Raw genomic sequence first — 19,638 nt, 5'->3', positions numbered from 1 at the left:
ATCTCTAATTAACTACAGCACACAGGAAACAGGAAAGCTTTTTCACAGATAAGAATTAGGGAAATGAGGTACTGTGCAACTTCGTTTCTACCCAGAACTCGGTGGTGTGTGGTGTCTGCTGAATGTGGGAACACAGATTGTCTTGTGGCTTGGTCTCTCACCACATTTACAGAACATATAGGACTATGTATTTGATGGTAGATATTATTCCGATTTAAAGTACAGTTCTTGATTTAGAGCAGCCAGGTTCAGAAGCTCAAAATGGATGTGAAATGTAACTGTTTGAATTCTGACGCATCCCACCTCATCTCCACCTTGCAGTGATTGTGAAACTCATACGAGACTTATGTGAGACTGCGTCGAAAGTAGGGCACTATAAAGGGAATAGAGTGTCATTTGGGACATGTCCTTGGAGAGGCCTATGAGACTTACATGAGACTTGACGCAGGCTATTGTTTGTGTGCTTGTAGGGGTCAGACGCCAGCAGAGTCGGACTACCAGCTGCTGGAGGTGGCACGCAGGCTGGAGCTGTACGGAGTGAGACTGCATCCTGCCAAGGACCGCGAGGGCAGCAAGCTGAGCCTGGCTGTGGCGCACACTGGTGTCCTGGTCTTTCAGGTGACCGACACTACTTTACAGGTCAACACAGAGTAGAGCTGGATGGAGTTAGAGGATTTGTAGACTGCTGTTTATAATTAGAAACATACAGGATGTTTGATCCAAATGTTTCATGTGGATGGTGTAATGGCAAATGGGTAGTTTAAATGATTAACCAGCTTGGTTATGCCACACTTGCTTGCAGCTGTTCTGCTTTTCAATTGCTCTTTGAAGTGGAATTGAGTTTGACAGGCTTTTGACATGTGACAGTTTCTCTGTTCACAAATCTATTGGGATTAAGAGCTAGTTCTATTTGAGGAATGTGGAGCTGATGTTTGATGACAGGATTATTAAGACGAACAGGCTGGCTTTTATTGCATGGCACACGCCATGTTAAACCGTTGTGTGAACTTCTACATCGGCTGCAGGGACACACCAAGATCAATGCCTTCAACTGGTCCAAAGTGCGCAAATTGAGCTTCAAACGGAAGCGGTTTCTCATCAAGCTCAGACCAGACCTGAACGTAAGTCATCTGGCCATAGACTATAAGAATTTCAAAATGATAATCATCACCAATGCCTAAGGGCGTCCAGCCCTGAGTTTTTTTGCATTGATGCGTGTTACATCTATATCTGTCCCACCCTGCAGCAGAGCTCTTACCAGGACACTCTGGAGTTCCTGATGGGTAGCAGGGACTGCTGTAAAGTCTTCTGGAAGATCTGTGTGGAATACCACGCCTTTTTCCGCCTCTTCGAGGAGCCCAAACCCAAACCCAAGCCTGTCCTCTTCACCCGAGGCTCCTCCTTCAGATTCAGGTAGACAAGCTGGCCCCTCGAGGGCCCCTGGGGCCACACAATAATAAAGCAGTCTCTCATGACACATATAGCAGGATATAGCAGGTTTGATGAAGAACCAGTCAGTACCCTCAGTCTGAATCTCATTTACTAACTGTCACCCGGACAAAGCTGCTCCAGCTCTGTTGTAAGTTCACTGACCTCAATCATCTCCCTTGCTACTTTTCTCACTGCAGCGGTCGGACCCAGAAGCAGGTGATTGATTACGTGAAGGATTCTGAGTTTAAGAAGATTCCCTTTGAAAGGTAAAGACTTAGGGCTCTATTTTGGCTGACGTTAAACTAAGCGTGATTGTCTATTCTTCTATTTTCATACCCTAGTGCCAGGACTGGTCATTTACCTGTCTTATATTAGCTGCGCTGATATGGGATGGGTGGCAATATCGGAGGTGTGTCCTTAACGTGCGCCCAAGTGCCAATTTCAGTATGAGCCGGTGGGGATATTTCAGAAACAACTATACAAAACCAATAGAATGTTATATATACACTGCCGTTCAAAGGTTTGGGGTCACAAATGACTATTGTAAATTTTGTATGGAATATCTACATAGGCGTACAGATGCTCATTATCAGCAACCATCACTTCTATCTTCCAATGCACGTTGTGTTAGCTAATCTAAGTTTATAATTTTAAAAGGCTAATTGATCGTTAGAAAACCCTTTTGAAATTGTTAGTACAGCTGAAAATTGTTGTTCTGATTTAAAGAAGCAATAAAACTTGCCTTCTTTGGACTAGTTGAGTATCTGGAGCATCAGCATTTGTGGGTTCGATTACAGGCTAAAAATGGACTGAAACAAAGCACTTTCTTCTGAAACTCTTCAGTCTATTCTTGTTCTGAGAAATGAAGGCTATTCTATGGGAGAAATTGCCAAGAACTGAAGATCTCGTACTACTCCCTTCACAGAACAGCGCAAACTGGCTATAACCCGAATAGAAAGAGGAGTGTGAAGACCCGGTGCACAACTGAGCAAGAGGACAAGTACATTAGTGTCTAGTTTGAGAAACAGACAAATTCTCAACTGGCAGCGTCATTAAATAGTACCCGCAAAACACCAGTCTCAATATCAACAGTGAAGAGGTGACTCCAGGGTGCAGGGAGTTGCAAAGAAAAAGCCATATCTCAGACTGGCCAATAAAAATAAAAGATTAAGATGGGCAAAAGAACCACACATGCTGAGTAGGTGACTGGATGATCTCCGCGTCACGACAGTTGGAACAAAAAATTGCAAATTTGGACTCCTTAGACAAAAGGACAGATTTCCACCGATCTAATGTCCATTGCATGTGTTTCTCGGCCCAAGCAAGTCTCTTATTATTATTATTATTATTATTATTATTATTATTGGTGTCCTTTAGTAGTGGTTTCTTTGCAGCAATTTGACCATGAAGGCCTGATTTCACAGTCTCCTCTGAACAGTTGATGTTGATGTGTCTGAAACTTGATCTCTGAAGCATTTATTTGGGCAACAAATTCTGAGGCTGGTAACTATAATGAACTTGTCCTTTGCAGCAGAGGTAACTCTGGGTCTTCCTTTCCCGTGGCGGTCCTCATGAAAGCCAGTTTCACCATAGCGCTTGGTGGTTTTTGCAGCTGCACTTGAAGAAACTTTCAAAGTTCTTGACATTTTCCAGATTGACTGACCTACAGGTCTTAAAGTAATGATGGACTATCGTTTCTCTTGGCTTATTTAAGCTGTTCTTGCCATAATATGGACTTGGTCTTTTACCAAATAGGGCTATCTTCTGTATACCGCCCCTACCTTGTCACCACAAGTGTTTGGCTCAAACACATTAAAAAGATAAGGTATTCCACAAATTAACTTTTAACAAGGCACACCTGTTAATTGAAATTCATTCCAGGTGACTACCTCATGAGGCTGGTTGAGAGAATGCCAAGAGTGTGCAAAGCTGTCATCAAGGAAAAGGGTGGCTACTTTGAAGAATCTCAAATATAAAATATATTTTGATTTGTATAATACTTTTTTGGTTAGTACATGATTCCATATTTTATTTCATAGTGTTGTTGTCTTCACCATTATTCTACAATGTCCTGGAAAGAATAGTGTCCAAACCTTTAACTGGACTGTGTATATACATTTAATATATATATATGGGGGTTCGGGAATTATGCCGACAATTACATCGATAGAAGCCGCAATGTTGAAGCTGATAACAAAAATAAAAGACCAATTGAAAGCTGGTGTTCGCAGTAACGGGGTTGGTTAGAATTTTGACAGCGGAAGCACAGCCTATCCAGCCGTGACGCACAGTACCTATATACACACGAGAGATGTGCTTTTAGTGCCCGTAAACCTCATATTTAGAAACGTAAAAATCCTGTTTCATTTGATTTAAAAACCAAGCATAGCATCCCCTTCTCCTCATCACCAAATCTTTATTAAATTATCAAGTTTGGCAGCTGCAATAGTGAGTGGAAACCCCATTTTTATCCATATACAGTTGAAGTCGGAAGTTTACATACACCTTGGCCATTTAAACTCAGTTTTTCACAATTCCTGACATTTAATCCTGGTAAAAAATCCCTGTTTTAGGTAAGTTAGGATCCCCACTTTATTTTAAGAATGTGGAATGTCAGAATAATAGTAGAGTGATTTATTTCAGCTTTTATTTCTTTCATCACATTCCCAGTGGGTCAGAAGTTTGCACACAATTAGTATTTGGCAGCATTGCCTCTAAATTGATTAACTTGAGTCAAACGTTTCGGGTATCCTTCCACCTGCTTCCCACAAGAAGTTGGGTGAATTTTGGCCCATTCCTCCTGACAGAGCTGGTGTAACTGAGTCAGGTTTATTGGCCTCCTTGCTCACACATGCTTTTTCAGTTCTGCCCACAGATTTTCAATAGGATGGGGTTAGGGCTTTGTGATGGCCACTCCAATACCTTGACTTTGTTGTCCTTAAGCCGTTTTGCCACAACTTTGGAAGTATGCTTGGGGTCATTGTCCACCTGGAAGACCCATTGGCGACTAAGCTTTAACTTCCTGACTGATGTCTTGAGATGTTGCTTCAGTATATCCACATAATTCTCCTGCCTCATGAAGCTATCTATTTTGTGAAGTGCTTCACGGTTGGGATGGTGTTCTTCGGCTTGCAAGCCTCCCCCTTTTCCTCCAAAAATAACGATGGTCATTATGGCCAAACGTTCTATTTGTGTTACATCAGAACAGAGGACATTTCTCCAAAAAGTACGATCTTTGTCCCTATTCTGCAGTTGGAAACCGTAGTCTGGCTTTTTTTATGGCGGTTTTCGAGCTGTGGCTTCTTTTCTGAGCGGCCTTTCAGGTTATGTCGATATAGGACTCGTTTTACTGTGGATATAGATACTTTTGTACCTGTTTCCTCCAGCATCTTCACAAGGTCCTTTGCTGTAGTTCTGGGATTGAGTTGCACTTTTCGCACCAAAGTACGTTCATCTCTAGGAGACAGAACGCGTCTCCTTCCTGAGCGTTTATACTTGCGTACTATTGTTTGTACAGATGAATGTGGTACCTTCAGGCGTTTGGAAATTGCTCCCAAGGATGAACCAGACTTGTGGAGGTCTACAATAGTTTTTTTAGGTCTTGGCTGATTTTCTTTTGATTTTCCCATGATGTCAAGCAAAGAGGCACTGAGTTTAAAGGTAGGCCCTGAAATACATCCACAGGTACACCTCCAATTGACTCAAATGCTATCAGAAGCTTCTGAAGCCAAAAACAATTTTCTGGAATTTTCCAAGCTGTTTAAGGCACAGTCAACTTAGTGTATGTAAACTTCTGACCCACTGGAATTGTGATACAGTGAATTATAAGTGAAATAATCTGTCTGTAAACAATTGTTGGAAAAATTACTTGTCATACACAAAGTTGATGTCCCAACCGACTTGCCAAAACAATAGTTTGTTAACAGGAAATTTGAGTAGTGGTTGAAAAACCTGTTTTAATGACTCCAACCTAAGTGCATATAAACTTCTGTCTTCAACTGTAGGTTATTAAATGATTTTAGCCTGCTCCTCTTATTATTTTGGATGTGCTTACAATCCCCTCCATGTAGGCCATATGCCCGTCATGGAACCAGTGATTAGACCTGGTGACACTCGTATTTAGAAACATTGAAGTTATATTCCTGTAACAGTTGGCTTGTTTTCCATTTAATTTGATTAAAAAATCATTCCTTTTGTTAGACTACCCTTTCCCTACGATAACGAAAGCTCGTTAAACAGCAATGTGTTTTGGTTTCATGCTCATCCTGGACAATTATTAGCCAAGGAGCCTTTACGTAAAAGTTTTCTAAATGGTCTACTCGTGAGATTTTTGCTGACCTACGTTTTCAATATTCGCAAGTCACACAGGCCTACCGGCAGTGCATACTCCATTCGGTTTGCGTCCATCCCCATTTACAAAGAACTCCTCTTGTCCAGTTAACAAAGACTCACTTCTCCAAACATAGGCTGTTCAAAATGTGCTGTCCTATAACGCCATATTAAAGCTAGGCCTAGGCCATATCTTGCTTATTGAGAACATGCCTCACAGATGCATGATCTGTTTTTTGTTTTTGAGGAGAAGTGCAACGCATAAAGACCTAAGACTAGTTGAAGCCAATTACAATGTTGACTGTTAACATTCCAAACCTATTGAGCAAACACGGGATTTTGTTGTTGTTGTTGTTGTTGTTGTTGTTGTTGTTGCTATCACTTGTTACTGTAGCCTATGCTATTTAATAAACTGTAGTATCAATCCACAATGGACGAGGATGAGAATATTCCGTGCCCCCAGCCAAATTAACTGTCAATAACCTACAGAACTTGAAGCAAACGCCTACGCAGTATTATTAAGCTATGGAACGCCGTTGATTGGCCAGTGAGTGGCCAAGCCCTCGTCACACCTACAACTGATTTATTCATCAAAACCCAGCCCTTTCGCACTACCGCCAGCTATTGCGCTCGTAATAACGACTGTGAAAATAGCAAAGACGATTCTGACACACCCCTACCTACGACACATGCACAGCGCCAGCGCTTAGATTAACCGTCGGTTTGTTCAAACAGAGCCCTTTAATGGCGGTGTTTTTTTATATCTAGTTATACAGAGACTGGATGTGCAAAGGTTTGCCAGGTGTATAACATGTTCACTTTCTGTCACCTTGTCTCCTCTTCAGGAAACACAGCAGGGTCCAGCACAGCAGCAGCCGTCTGTCTCCACTGCCTTCCCCGCACCGCCCTCAAGTGCCAAAAGAAGTCAGTGTCTCCTTTGAGGCTAGTGTACTAAATGGCACTTTGTGGAACCGTCTCTATCCATCTGCTAGCCAACCCAGCATGTTTTCACCTAGGAAGATTAGAACATGAAAAATATAGTGCGTAGAACAGTGTTAATAATTGAGTGGAGTGAATAACTAACTCGTCCATAGCACACACACTCTATTTCCTTGTTTAACTGTCAAGTATAACCTTCAACCCTCTCCTTCTCTCTCTTCTCCCGTCTCCGTACGGCACAGAGTGTGAGCCGTGCTCCAGGAGACATAGTGGACTCTCCGCCACGCCGTCACTGGAAGGAGTCCGTGTTGGTGAGCGCCGAAGACCCATCGGCCCTGCGGACCAGAAGCAGCCCCTCCAGCCAGAGGAATGGGGCACACAGCGAGGAAAGGCCAGGCCCCGGGGCAGAACCAGGCCCAGCCAGGCAGCCCCACCCAGAACATCTGAACACAGGTCCAGCCTCCCGGGGCGCTAAGGGCAGCAGCTCCTCCATCCCCTACATTGACTGCAGTGATATAGATAGTGAATACGACGTGGCCAAGGGCCGGGTTACCAGGTCTCACCCTAATGAGAGCTATGGGGAGGAGGTGGCGGGCCCCCGCCGTGGCAGTATAAACGAGCGAGAACTCGCTCTGGGTAGGATGAGGTACATGGAGTCCCCTCCCTCCCCAAAACACCCCCTCAATTTGAGCCGTGCATTAGATGAGTCGGGAAACCTGTCGTTCTTCGGCGGGGCTCCGCCACGTGGCCCTCTCCATAGTACTATGATGGAGGATTTGGGGGGTCGTGGTATTGGGGATCAGCGTAGCAGCAGCCCCCTGACAGTCCGCCATATGTTAGGCTCTAAGAGCACCACGTCAAGCCCCGTTATGAGCACCTTCCACCGGACAGGTTCGCTCAGCCACGCCGATCAGAACGGCTACGGCTCCCGGCTCCCGCGCTGGGACGAACCGGGTCACGGGGGCTTTAACGCCCGGGGGGGCCCTGGGGGGCCCCGAGATGAGGGCCAGGCCCCGCCAAACTACGGCAGCTACTCACCCATCGTGGCCCGCTCGCCACACTTACAGAAGCTCCACAACATGCGTAACCGTTCCGACACTGACCCCTTCGTCCTGAGCCCGCAGCAGGCCACCTCCACGCCCTCCCACGATCCCCGACCTGTCGTCTCCCGCAACGAGCGCATGGCTGCTCTGGAGCGCCGTATGATGGCCAATGGCCTGTCTGCCCCTGGCCAGCCCAAGCCCAGCCCCTTACAGAAGCTGTATAGCCGGGGTGGCGTAGACCACATAGGGGCTGTTCAGATGATTGACGGCTCCACCAGCAGTGGCACTGAGTCCAGTGACTCGGAGACCGAGACCACCACGGGCAGCTCCAGCAGCCACCCGCTGACCTATGGTAACCCCATGGCCATGGGGGTCAACTCCTCCCCCATGCCCAGGAACAAATACTCCTTCGGTAGCCTCCAGCTGGATGAGGAGTTGGAGGAAGATGGCTGCCTTAATTTTAGTGACGAGGACGGGGCTCAGGTGTTCAGCTGTTAGGCTAGCCTTGAGAAAAGAAGTCCAGAGATCTGCCCTATAGGTAGGGTAGCGTTGGGTCTGCGAGGAGATGGGATGGTTAGCGTGGTAGATGGTGATAGCTATGCCAGTTTGTGTGGAGGGACAGATGTTGCTTAGGAGGGTTTAAGACAAGGCGCTACTAACCCCCTTCACACTACTCTGTCGCTGTGCTGAGCATACAGTAGAATACGCTCAACCATGAGCCAGCCTGACACTCTGTTTCCCATTGGGTCACTCTGCCCTTTAACTGAGGGAGAGAGGGATGAAGGCTCTCTCTGTTCTCTTCTACCCTTAGGGGGTTAACCTTTCATGTCTTCTCGGATTGTATTGGTGTCTGCACACACCAGGTGGTTCTGAATTAGAGAGATTATCGTTTTCTAGTGCCAAGTCCTTTGAACAAACACTGCATGAATGAAATGCAGTGGTCGGTGAGGGTTTCAAACACCCTGATGCTCTGTAGCTGAATGTTTGGGATGTAGTCGAGGGAATTATTGTTTCACACTCCGTCTACGATGATGCATTGTAGGGTTTATTGATTGTTGGAGGGTTCCAATGCTCTGTCTAATGCCGTCTTGTGTCTTCATATAACACAGGGGTGTGCAACTCCAGTCCTCGGGGGGCCTGATTGGTGTAACCGTTTTGCCCCAGCCCCAGCTGACACACCTGACTCCTATAATCAACTAGTCATGATCTTCAGTTTAGAACGCAATTAGTTGAATCAGCTGTGTTTGCTAGGGATGGGGAGAAAAGTGTGACATCACTCCCGCCCGAGGACTGGAGTCGCCCATCGCTGATATAACATCCATTCTGTAAATTGACAATATGTTGTTGTTTGATAGCATGTCGATGGGGGAGTTGGTTTACGTTTTATACGGTACTGTATATGCACTTGTATTGCTTTTGTAATCGTTATGATCGTATCTGTAGACTTTTGTGATGGATTGGTTCGTGTTGAGTATACTGTGCCTAGAAATAGAGGAGACAGACAGGCAGTTTCCTTGTAATGTTCTGTGTTAATGTTCTATGTCTGATTAATTGTTGATATTTTTAGGGAGTTGCTTAGGAGGGCACGATAGTATTGACTATAGACGTGGGTTTTGCTTGTACTGTACATGCGGTCGATATCTAATTAGTGTCGGTAGTGAGAGAAGTCGGTCATGTCTTTGTTTGGTGCTGAGAAAGCTTCCAGTTCAGCTGCAGCACGTCCCAACTCCTCATTTCATATTCACTATGTTTACAGTAACCCTGTGTTCTGTACAAATACTCAACGGATTGAAATTCAGCTAACTACTGTTGACTGTGTGTGTATATATATATATACACACACACAAACAGCCACAATAATTTTCATAGACGTAGTTTGTTCTGGCGAACATCCGTTTTAACGAAGGAACGTTATTTTGAACTTGACATACCAGCAGATATCCATACCCACTTAGTACTACTGGACAGTGCTGGTACTGGTTGTCCAGAAAAGCAATTCTCTGTGGGTTTTAGGCATGTTTTATTAGACCTAAGAGAGTGTGTGTGTGTGTGTGTGTGTGTGTGTGTGTGTGTGTGTGTGTGTGTGTGTGTGTGTGTGTGTGTGTGTGTGTGTGTGTGTGTGTGTGTGTGTGTGTGTGTGTGTGTGTGTGTGTGTGTGTGTGTGTGTGTGACCTCAGGTGTTGGTGGTATAATATGGCTCTGATGCCCACTGTTGGCATCTCTTCTTCTCCTTGTCTACCTAAACATCTCTTGTAAGCGTTCATTCTCTATTGTTCAGCGAACTCCAGGGGTATACTTTATCTCACTGATTTGTTCTTTTCCTCCAGCATTGCAACAGTAGCCATTTTTCCCTTAACAAAATGACTCTGCACTTTTGTGTTTTATTTGTTTTCTTGCTGTCCCCAATTTGTTTTCTTTCTTTTTGCTTCATTCTCCTTGTCATTTGTTTGCAGTGTATCATTTTGATTAAGGATTTATTGACCTTATCTCACAATGCTTTTAATTTTTTTCTTTTTTTCCCCCCCAAATTTCCTTGTCCAATTTGAAACACTGTTCTGTTCTGTCAGCATGCAACACTTACGGGGTTAACTCTCACCTTGTCTCTATTTCCCTGCTCTGAAAGCATGTGAACCTGTTCCTGTACTGTCCTGATGTCTTGCTGTTCTGTAACTGACTGTGTGAAGAGAAAGGGGGTTCAACTGGGTCTCCTTTACTGCAGTGGTCCCGGTGACCGTCAGCAGAGAGTACAGAGGACTAGAATGTAGGACTGGGGAGTTGAGAAATGACTCTGTTCAGGATGACAGGAACCAGGGAATACGCTGGGAACACGGAGGCAGGTTTCAGTATGTGCTGCATGTTATGTGTCTGAAAGGCAATTTAAGGGCAGCGTCTCAGTCTCTCAGCTCATCCGTCAATGCCACGGGCTTCTGCTCGTCTAGGATCTTTGAGACTCTTCTAGGCTTGGGCTTTATCCACGTGTACAGAGTATTTATTATCTATCGTGTTGTTTTATGATATTGGTCCTATTTATTAACATGGTCCAAAATGAATATAAACTGTAAATAATAACACAATGTTGTTTTTACCCGATTCATTGATGACTTCCAGGTTAAGTGTGAGAGGGAACAGTATGAGAGTAGTGCTGGTCGCTGGATCACTACAGGCAAGGAGAACCCTGTCAGGTACACCAAGCACTGTCTTGTGGCTCTGTGGCGTTGGGCTGTCGCACACGGCTGATATTTCAGGTCATGATCTGTATTCGATACCAACACATTCACTACACCTACTATATAGTAATATAATATAGTAATATATTGTGTGCCAGGCTTAAACTCATGGCTCTATAGGCCAGGCTTGTGTGTGTGCTAGTCTCGACCGTGCTTGGTGCCATTGCATGTCCAAGAAGCTAACCCAGGGCTCAGGCATGATGTTGATGCTTTCTTGCCCTGGCTGTTTCACGATGTATGTACCCTCACCTCACTCCTACCTGCTGTAACGTTTCACCAGGCAGATATCACTCACATCAGACAAGCCAGTAGCACTTTCAGCAGCAAGGTATAATTTGATCCATCTGAGACGACAATGTGCATTACGTTACGATGATTACTGCTCACCCATTAAACTTTGATTTAAGTTCAATTTTACGAGTGGACACAAAATGCTTCTTCGGCAGATTGTGCTGCTCCTACGATTGACACAATTGATTTGTATAATATAGCTTGAGTGTACAATCGGTATGCTCCCTCTAAAGCAACTGACTGTCTTAATAAAGTATTAGCAAAGTGGTATCCGTAGTAATACTGCAATAGAGAGATTATTCTGGGAAGCTCTTTGTGCACTGTGACACCTACAGGTACTATTGGACAAGTCCCAGAATATGCTTGTTGTAAATTCCAACTTGACTTGTTTCTCTTTCCCTCTTTCTCTCACTCGCTCTCTTACTCACTTCCGTCACACACTGTTTGCTACGGTCTCGTGTTGATGTTGCTTTGACACTCACTGGGCTCTGATACTGATTTTACCGGATCTTCTCTTTTTCCCGGGAGACTTTCTACACTTTTTAACCTTGTATACGGTTGTGCACTAGTGTCAATAAAGTTGACCTTTATGAAGTGGGACTCCGGAATCTTCTTTTATAAAGACCCCCCCCCCCGACATTGTCTCGTGACTGTCTTTAGACCCTAGTCCCATCCTCATCCTCCTGTGCTGTCGTAGCTGTAGCGTAGCTCTGTTAAATGTACGTGTGTGTGTGTGTGTTTATAGTGTGTGTTTTTTTATTTAATATACACTCATTTGTGTGTGTCTCGTGGCTGTGTTCATGTAGTCCGTGTTTGGTATTCCCGTGGTGCTTGTTGTCACAGCTGTCCCCTCCATTGTAGAATGTAGTATTGTGGCGTCTGTAAGGTGTTCACCAGAGATGTTGCTGGTTTAATCATTGTTCTGTCCATGCCAACGTGGTGCTATCAGAGGACAGGAGACGGTAGTGGGCAAGTATGCAATCAAGTGTCCCTAGTGAACATCCTAGTGGAAGTGTAGTTGATTTAGGTAATCAATTCCAGTCATTCATAATACTGTATTCAACCCAACAGCAGTGTAATCCTGATGGTTTCATGCTGAAATGGCAGACATTATAGAGAGAGAAGAGCACTAGAGCTGTCTGGGCAGCAGAGTGAGTCATGGGTGACTCTTGTCTGGATGCAAGTAGCTACAGTAACTAGCTACAGGCAAGGCACATCCCCCAATTTAGCTCTCATTGTTATCCCTGGGACAATACTATAAGATGTATATGACTGTAATTTAACTTGTTCGTCTCTAACTCTTCCTCATTTCTCATCCCCCTCTCCTTCCCTACAGCAGGAGTGGTGTCCAACAGCCCCCATCTCTCCGCCTCCTCCGGTAACTCCCAGGGCATGGTCAATGGTCAGAAGCCGGTCGAGCTCTGTGGTCACAGTCCGGACGGTCGGCAGCCCTCCCCCCTTACCAGCCCCCTGCTCAACGATGCCGGAAGCGTGCGCACCGACGATGAAGACGAGGTTCGGAGGAAGGTTTGTGGTCCAGAGAGGGCCCCCGTTAAAGGATTAGAACTAGAGAGGGATTGTTGTCAGTTGCTGTGTGGACGTCATTGTGGTTTTAAATCTCCAGTTAGCATAACCAGCTTCAAAGAGGCTACAGTCACATAATACCTAAAATAGCAGAGGACCCAGATTACCTGGCCTAAATAACTACCCACAGGGACCAGTGTTGTGAACACTGTACAAAATGTGATGTACTGTAACTGGGCGACATGTCTTAACACTGGAATTGATGACACAAAATGTGAAAAAAATACCCAAGACAGTCTACAGCTTACTGTGTTGTCTCTGCTCAGTTTAACACTCTGTCCTCTTCCTTTCACAGAGATTCCCCACCGACAAGGCCTACTTTATTGCCAAGGAGCTGCTGACCACAGAGAGGACCTATCTGAAGGACCTGGAGGTCGTGACTGTGGTAAGGCCCATCACCAGATAGATTCTTCCGCTCTCTCAGGGACTCAACACTGACCTTTTGTTTATTTTCTCCCATCCTTCGGGCAGAAAACATTGATTATTCCGGCTAGCTGCTTTACAAAAGAGCATATGGCAAACACACAGGGATCCATGCAGAGGTGGTGGGGGTGGGAGATGTTTTTTGGCAGGTGGGGAAAATACTCTTGAGAATGCTATGAAATGTATTAATCTGTTTATCTCACCCAAGGCTGTAAATATACAGTGCAATGAGATCCACGGCCTTGAATGTCCCTGCTTAACGTTGGGCTGACATCCTATTTTAGTCATTTCCTTTTGGCTCCCACCGCCTCTGTACAGACAAACATATGGACGCATTTTTGTTTGTCTCTCAAGGGAGACTCAAAAGAAAACAGGACATTAAAAGAAAGGCGCATCTCCTTCCAGTGTATTGCAATCCGTGAAGGAAGTGTTGGTGTCACGTTTCAGTAGTCGTGTGTACGGGATACACATGGTATACACCATCCAATGAAATGCTTACTTGCAGGTTCCTTCTCCACAATGCAACAGCAATACGAAACGATAAAAGATAATAATATGATCATAAAGTAAATGGCTCAGTAGAATAAAATAAACGTTTTAGGATGAGTATAATACAGCCACAATTTATAGTCCAATATTTACACGTCTTTTGGGGGAACGGGGGGGGGGGTTGAGAGGCAAGTGTTCTAGTCGTGCGGGGTATGAAGTCAGTATTCAGTATTCACTCTGTGAACATCATCTGGTTGTAGCAGCGTTCACAGATGTGGAAACGGAGACTGCAGAGCCACTCTCTTCTCTCGCTGTTTATATGGGCCGCCGCCGCTTCTTGTCTTCTCTGATGTTTAGAGAAGCCTTTTACACTTCTCATAAACATTTGCCTTGGCTGCTCTTTCTCTTTCGGTCACTCTGTCTCTCTCTTCTCGCTTTCTCATTCTTTCTCCCCCCCCCCTCCACCCTCCCCCATTGGCTGGTGTTGTTAAGTCATCTGAGAAACAGCTGCTGCCTGCTGTCTGCTTCCCAAGGCCTTTCAGCAGCACCCTGCTTTACCTCCTCTAAACCCTGTTCCTCTCCTGTCTACACTGCCTTCATACAGTATTCACACCTCTTGACTTTTTTCAAATTTTTGTTGTCTAACAGCCTGATTTTAAAATGTATTAAATTGAGATTTTGTGTCACTGGCCTACGCACAAAACCACAAAAACCAGGGATGTTTTCAAACGTCTCACAAAGAAGGGCACCTATTGGTAGATGGGTAAGAAAAATGTAAACAATCTGACGTTGAATATCCTTTTGAGCGTAGTGAAGTTATTAATTACACTTTGGATGTTGTATCAATACACCCAGTCACCACAAAGATACAGGCGTCCTTCCTAACTCAGTTGCCGGAGAGAAAGGAAACCACTCAGGTATTTCACCATGAGGCCAATGGTGACTTTAAAGCAGAAAACTGAGGATGGAGCCAATAACATTGTAGTTACTCCACAATATAAATAACAGAGTGGAAAGAAGGAAGCCTGTACATAATAAAAAATATTCCAAATCATGTGCCAAATAAATTGACTTTTTGTGTTGAATACAAACATTATGTTTGGGGCCAACACAACACATCACTGAGTACCACTCTTCATATTTTCAATCATGGTGGTGGCTGCATAATGTTATGGGTATGCTTATCATAGGCAAGGACTAGTTAGAGTTTTGGGATAAAAATAAACGAAATGGAGCTAAGCACAGGCGAAAACCTGGTTGTCTGCTTTCCAACAGACACTGGGAAACAAATTCACCTTTCAGCAGGACAATTACCTAAAATACAAGGCCAAATATACATTGCCTTCAGAAAGTATTCATGCCCCTTCACTTATTTCTCATTTTGTTACACCCCTAATTCAAAATGTATTAAATTGATTACTTTTTCACATCTACATACAATACCTCAAAATGAAAAAGTGAAAACATGTTTTAGACATTTTGTACACATATTGAAAATAAAATACAGACATATCTAATTTACATAAGTATTCACACCCCAGTCAATACATGACAGAATCACCTTTGGCAGTGATTACAGCTGTGAGTCTTTCTGGGTAAGTCTCTGAGACTGGATTGTACAATATTTGCCATTATTTTTTTTATTTTTTCTTCAAGCTCTGTCAAATTGGCTGTTGATCACTGCTAGACAACCATTTTCAGGTCTTGCCATGTATTTTCAAGCAGATTTAAGTCAAAACTGTAACTCAACCACTCAGGAACATTCAACATTTCTTGGTAAGAAACTCCAGTGTAGATGTGGCCTTGTGTTTAAAGTTATTGTCCTGCTGAAAGGTGAATAGATGTCCCAGTGTCTGGTGGAAAGCAGACTGAAGTAGGTTTTCCTCTAGTATTTTGCCTGTGCTTAGCGTCATTCCATTTATTTGTTATCCTGTAAAGCTCCTAATTCCTTAATGATTACAAGCATACCCAAAACATGATGCAGCCACCACTGTCCTTGAAATTATGGAGAGTGGTTCTATGTAATGTTTGGGCAAATCCAAAACACATAACACAAAAGTGAATTGTTTGACACATTTATTTTGCAGTATTACTTAAGTGCCTAGTTGCAAACAGGATGCATATTTTTAAATATTTTTATTCTGTACAAGCTCCACTTTTTTCACTCTTTTTAAATGTGTTTTGTTTTGTGGAGTAACTGCAATGTTGCTGATCCATCCTCAATTGTCTCCTATCACAGCCATTACACTCTGTAACTGTTTTAAAGTCACCATTAGTCACCAAATCCCTGAGTGGTTTCCTTCCTCTCCAGCCACTGAGTTAGGAAGGACACCTGAATCTTTTGTAGTGACTGGGTGTATTGATACATCATCCAAAGTGTAACTAATAACTTCACCATGCTCAAAGGGATATTCAATGTCTGCATTATAATTTTTACCCATCTAGCAAGATCTACCATCTTTGCGAGGCATTGGAAAACCTCCCTGGTCTTTGTGGTTGAATCTGTGTTTGAAATTTGACTGAGGGACCTTACTGATCATTTTGTGTGTGGGAGAACAGATATGAGGTAGTCATTCGAAGATCATCCAATTTATTATATGACTTGTTAAGCAAAGTTTTACTCCTGAACTTATGTAGGCTTGCCATAACAAAGGGGTTAATTTAAGACATTTCAGCTTTTCATTTTTAATTAATTTGTTAAAAATTCAAAAACATCATTCCACTTTGACATTATGATATATGAATATATTTTAAATTCAGTTTGTAACACAATAAAATGTCGAAGTCAAGAGGTGTAAATACTTACTGAAGCAACTGGAGTTGCTTACCAAGATGACATTGGATGTTCCTTAGTGACCTAGTTTAGTTTTCACTTAAATCTTCTTGAAAATCTATAAGACTTGGAAATGGCTGTCTGGCAAAGTTAACAACCAACTTGACAGAGTTTGAATAATTTCTTTAAAGAATAAGGGCAGTTATTGTACAATTCAGGTGGTCAAAGCTTTTAGAGCCTTACCCAGAAAGACTGTGAGTCACTGCCAAATGTGATTCTAACATGTATTGATTGACTCAGGGGGTTGAATACTTATCTAAATACGCTATATATATTTTTTTTTTACATCCATTCGTTTAAAATATATATATATATTCTTCCACTTTGATATTACAGAGTATTTTGTCTAGATCGTTGTCAATTTAAATCCATTTTAATCCCACTTTGTAACAAAACAAAATGTGGATAAAGTCAAGGGGTGTGAATATTTTTGCATTACTTTTGACCAGAACACTATGGGTGTATATATAGTGCACTATATTGGGAATAAGGTGTCACATGGGATGCAAACCAGCTAACCCCCCAATCCACCAATCCAAACCACAAACCAGCTAAACACGACCTCCAACTCCACCACTCCAAACCACATCAGGCTATAGCTTCCCTTTTAATCTGATCAGGTAGCCTTTAATGAAAGACTCCCCCTGGGTCTTGTCAAGAATGATGAGCTATTGATTCCTCCATTTCCTCCATTCATCTCCAAGTCGATTCCTCCATTCATCTACAGGTCGTTAAAGGATTTGGTGGAAGTCATGAGGCCAATGTGATTGTTGCTAAACAACAGCACAGAGGTCTTTTGGCAGCAGCACATCAGGCAGATTCTAATGCAATCCAAGCAGATGGGCTCCTAATTCACCAGAAACACTGCATTTCACCTCATTAGATTGCAAGTCCTCTTTTGGCTACTGGCAATTGAGAATGTCACGATTTGCACAATAAAGAGTGTGCTCTAATGCAGAACACTCTCTGTGTGTGTGTGTGTGTGTGTGTTTGTGTTTGTGTCATCCCAGTCTTTTCAGAACTTGGTGGGTAAAGATGAAGCTGCACCGGACTCCCTGAAGAGCACCATCTTCTCCAACTTTGACCCTCTGTACAAGTTCCACTCCGGCTTCCTCAGAGAGGTGGAGCAGAGACTGGCTCTATGGTGAGATGGCATGAAAGGCCTTGTACCTCACTGGATGACTATAATCCATCACAATGATACATCTCTTTTATAGTTCAGGTCATTTTTTTCTTAAAATGCCAGTGCACTTAGCCTCGTTTTGTGTAAGGTCCCCTTAGAGTAAGAACACAGTTGGGGTTTGTCATTGTGAACTGGGCTCATTGATCCCGGGGCCTGGTCTTTGTCTAATGAGCGCTATTGACATTCAGTCTGGGAGGCCTCATCGCAGAGACGCACATCCTCCCGTGGATGACCTGGGGAGCTGGGGTTGCTATGGCAACGGTCGCGCTGCTTCAAGCCACTACTTCTAGCCTGTGGGTTTTTCCACTGTCTGCTCCTCTTAATGATGTGGTCCTTACATCAGAGCTCCCCCATGGTGGCACAGAGAGGGCCTGGCTGGCAGACGGTCAGTGCTGCAGACTTCATACTGTAGTGATCAGCATCACATGTCCAGACGTACTACAAGACCAAACGAGAGCGAAAGGGACCTCCACGCAAGATCTGACTGTTTTCTCTCAAAACATGGCTAAAGCCCCAAAGGCAAATCAGCAGACCGAATACAGAGCACAGATGCATGTAGCTGGCTATCTTGTTTTCCATATTCAAATGTTATTTTAGGCCTCTCCTGACTGCTGTCCTTTGATTTAGATCTGGCAGAGGGTTTTGTCAGTGAAAGAGGGGTTGTAATCTCAAAGGCATAACATTCCAAATGTCCTCTTTGGGCTTGTACTACCCACTCCAGAACGTATTGGTTTGTATTTTGAATGAGCGAGCGTGGAGAAAGGTCAGTCTGCATGGTGCTGTATCTAGCTGTCAACTGCAATTCATGCTCGAGGTAGACACCTGCTTGCGGTTTTCAGCGGTGCAGTCAAACGCCATTTCAATGTCCTTGCATGAGTGTTGGAGCTCACATGAATATGAAATATGGCTTTAAGAGTCTTTTAAGTGCTTCACATTCCTCTGCTGTCCACAGCAGAAATCTCTCGGCACAAACCCTAGCATGAAACTGTTCCAGAGAGAAGAAGTTGCTAGTGTTTTATTTTTTTATAGGGAAGGGCGCTCCAATGCCCACATTAAAGGAGATTACCAGCGCATCGGTGATGTCATGCTGAAGAATCTACAGGGCTTGAAGGTATTGGCTGCTTTTTCTTGCACTTTATATCAAATTCACTTTGTATCTGCACCATGACCAATGTATGCTGACTTGTACAAACTGTCGTACAGCTCCAGGGGCGTTGTTTTGCGGCTGATCCTGTGCTCACCGTAGCCTGTTGTGTGTGTGTGTGCAAATGGCCAATAAAGATCTATTCTACTACTCTATTGTAGCCGCTGACTGCCCACCTCCAGAAGCACTCGGAGGCCCTGGTGGAGCTGGAGAAGGCATGCCGGGGCTCCCGGCGGCTGGAGGTGCTGGTCCGGGACTTTGAGCTGCAGAAGGTGTGCTACATCCCTCTCAACGTGTTCATCCTCAGGCCCCTGCACCGCCTCTTGCATTACAAGCAGATCCTGGAGCGTCTGTGCAAACACTACCCCCCCACACACGTGGATTTCAGGGACTGCAGAGGTAACTGTTACTGTTCTGTAGCCGTCAGAGGCTCTCTGAGACCGGGCTAGCTTAGGGAGCCCCGCTGGTGCTGTTGAGGTCTATGACATCACAGACTGAGCGTTGCTGTGTCCTCTCCCGTAGCCGCGCTGGCGGACGTGTCAGAGGTGGTGGCCCAGCTCCACGGCAGCATGATCAAGATGGAGAACTTCCAGAAGCTTCTGGAGCTTAAGAAGGATTTGATTGGCATCGACAGTCTAGTCACTCCAGGGCGGGTGAGTTCAAGTAGGGATCTGGATGCGTCCCTGAAGGCACCCTATTCCCTATATAGTGCAAAAGTAGTG

General features: G+C 44.2%; 1 protein-coding gene across 5 annotated transcripts in view; it reads left to right on the top strand.

Moving 5' to 3' along the window:
• The window catches only part of LOC124043901 (FERM, ARHGEF and pleckstrin domain-containing protein 1-like), an 84,093-nt gene that overhangs the window by 56,227 nt on the left and 8,228 nt on the right, over nt 1-19,638 (top strand). The window contains exons 8-19 of one of the 5 annotated variants that reach the window (XM_046363024.1): nt 471-618; nt 1,026-1,121; nt 1,247-1,413; nt 1,629-1,697; nt 6,606-6,684; nt 6,942-7,152; nt 12,597-12,775; nt 13,140-13,229; nt 17,600-17,733; nt 18,802-18,883; nt 19,078-19,315; nt 19,439-19,569. In XM_046363024.1, coding sequence (XP_046218980.1) covers nt 471-618; nt 1,026-1,121; nt 1,247-1,413; nt 1,629-1,697; nt 6,606-6,684; nt 6,942-7,152; nt 12,597-12,775; nt 13,140-13,229; nt 17,600-17,733; nt 18,802-18,883; nt 19,078-19,315; nt 19,439-19,569 — 1,624 coding nt within the window. Of the gene's footprint in view, nt 1-470; nt 619-1,025; nt 1,122-1,246; nt 1,414-1,628; nt 1,698-6,605; nt 6,685-6,941; nt 7,153-12,596; nt 12,788-13,139; nt 13,230-17,599; nt 17,734-18,801; nt 18,884-19,077; nt 19,316-19,438; nt 19,570-19,638 lie in introns of all 5 variants that reach the window. The other 4 variants (XM_046363022.1, XM_046363026.1, XM_046363021.1 and 1 more) reach the window with 4 other exon arrangements.

The sequence above is a fragment of the Oncorhynchus gorbuscha genome, linkage group LG09 (assembly GCF_021184085.1).
Source record: "Oncorhynchus gorbuscha isolate QuinsamMale2020 ecotype Even-year linkage group LG09, OgorEven_v1.0, whole genome shotgun sequence".
Taxonomy (NCBI): domain Eukaryota; kingdom Metazoa; phylum Chordata; class Actinopteri; order Salmoniformes; family Salmonidae; genus Oncorhynchus; species Oncorhynchus gorbuscha.
This window is presented reverse-complemented; position numbering and strand designations above follow the sequence as displayed.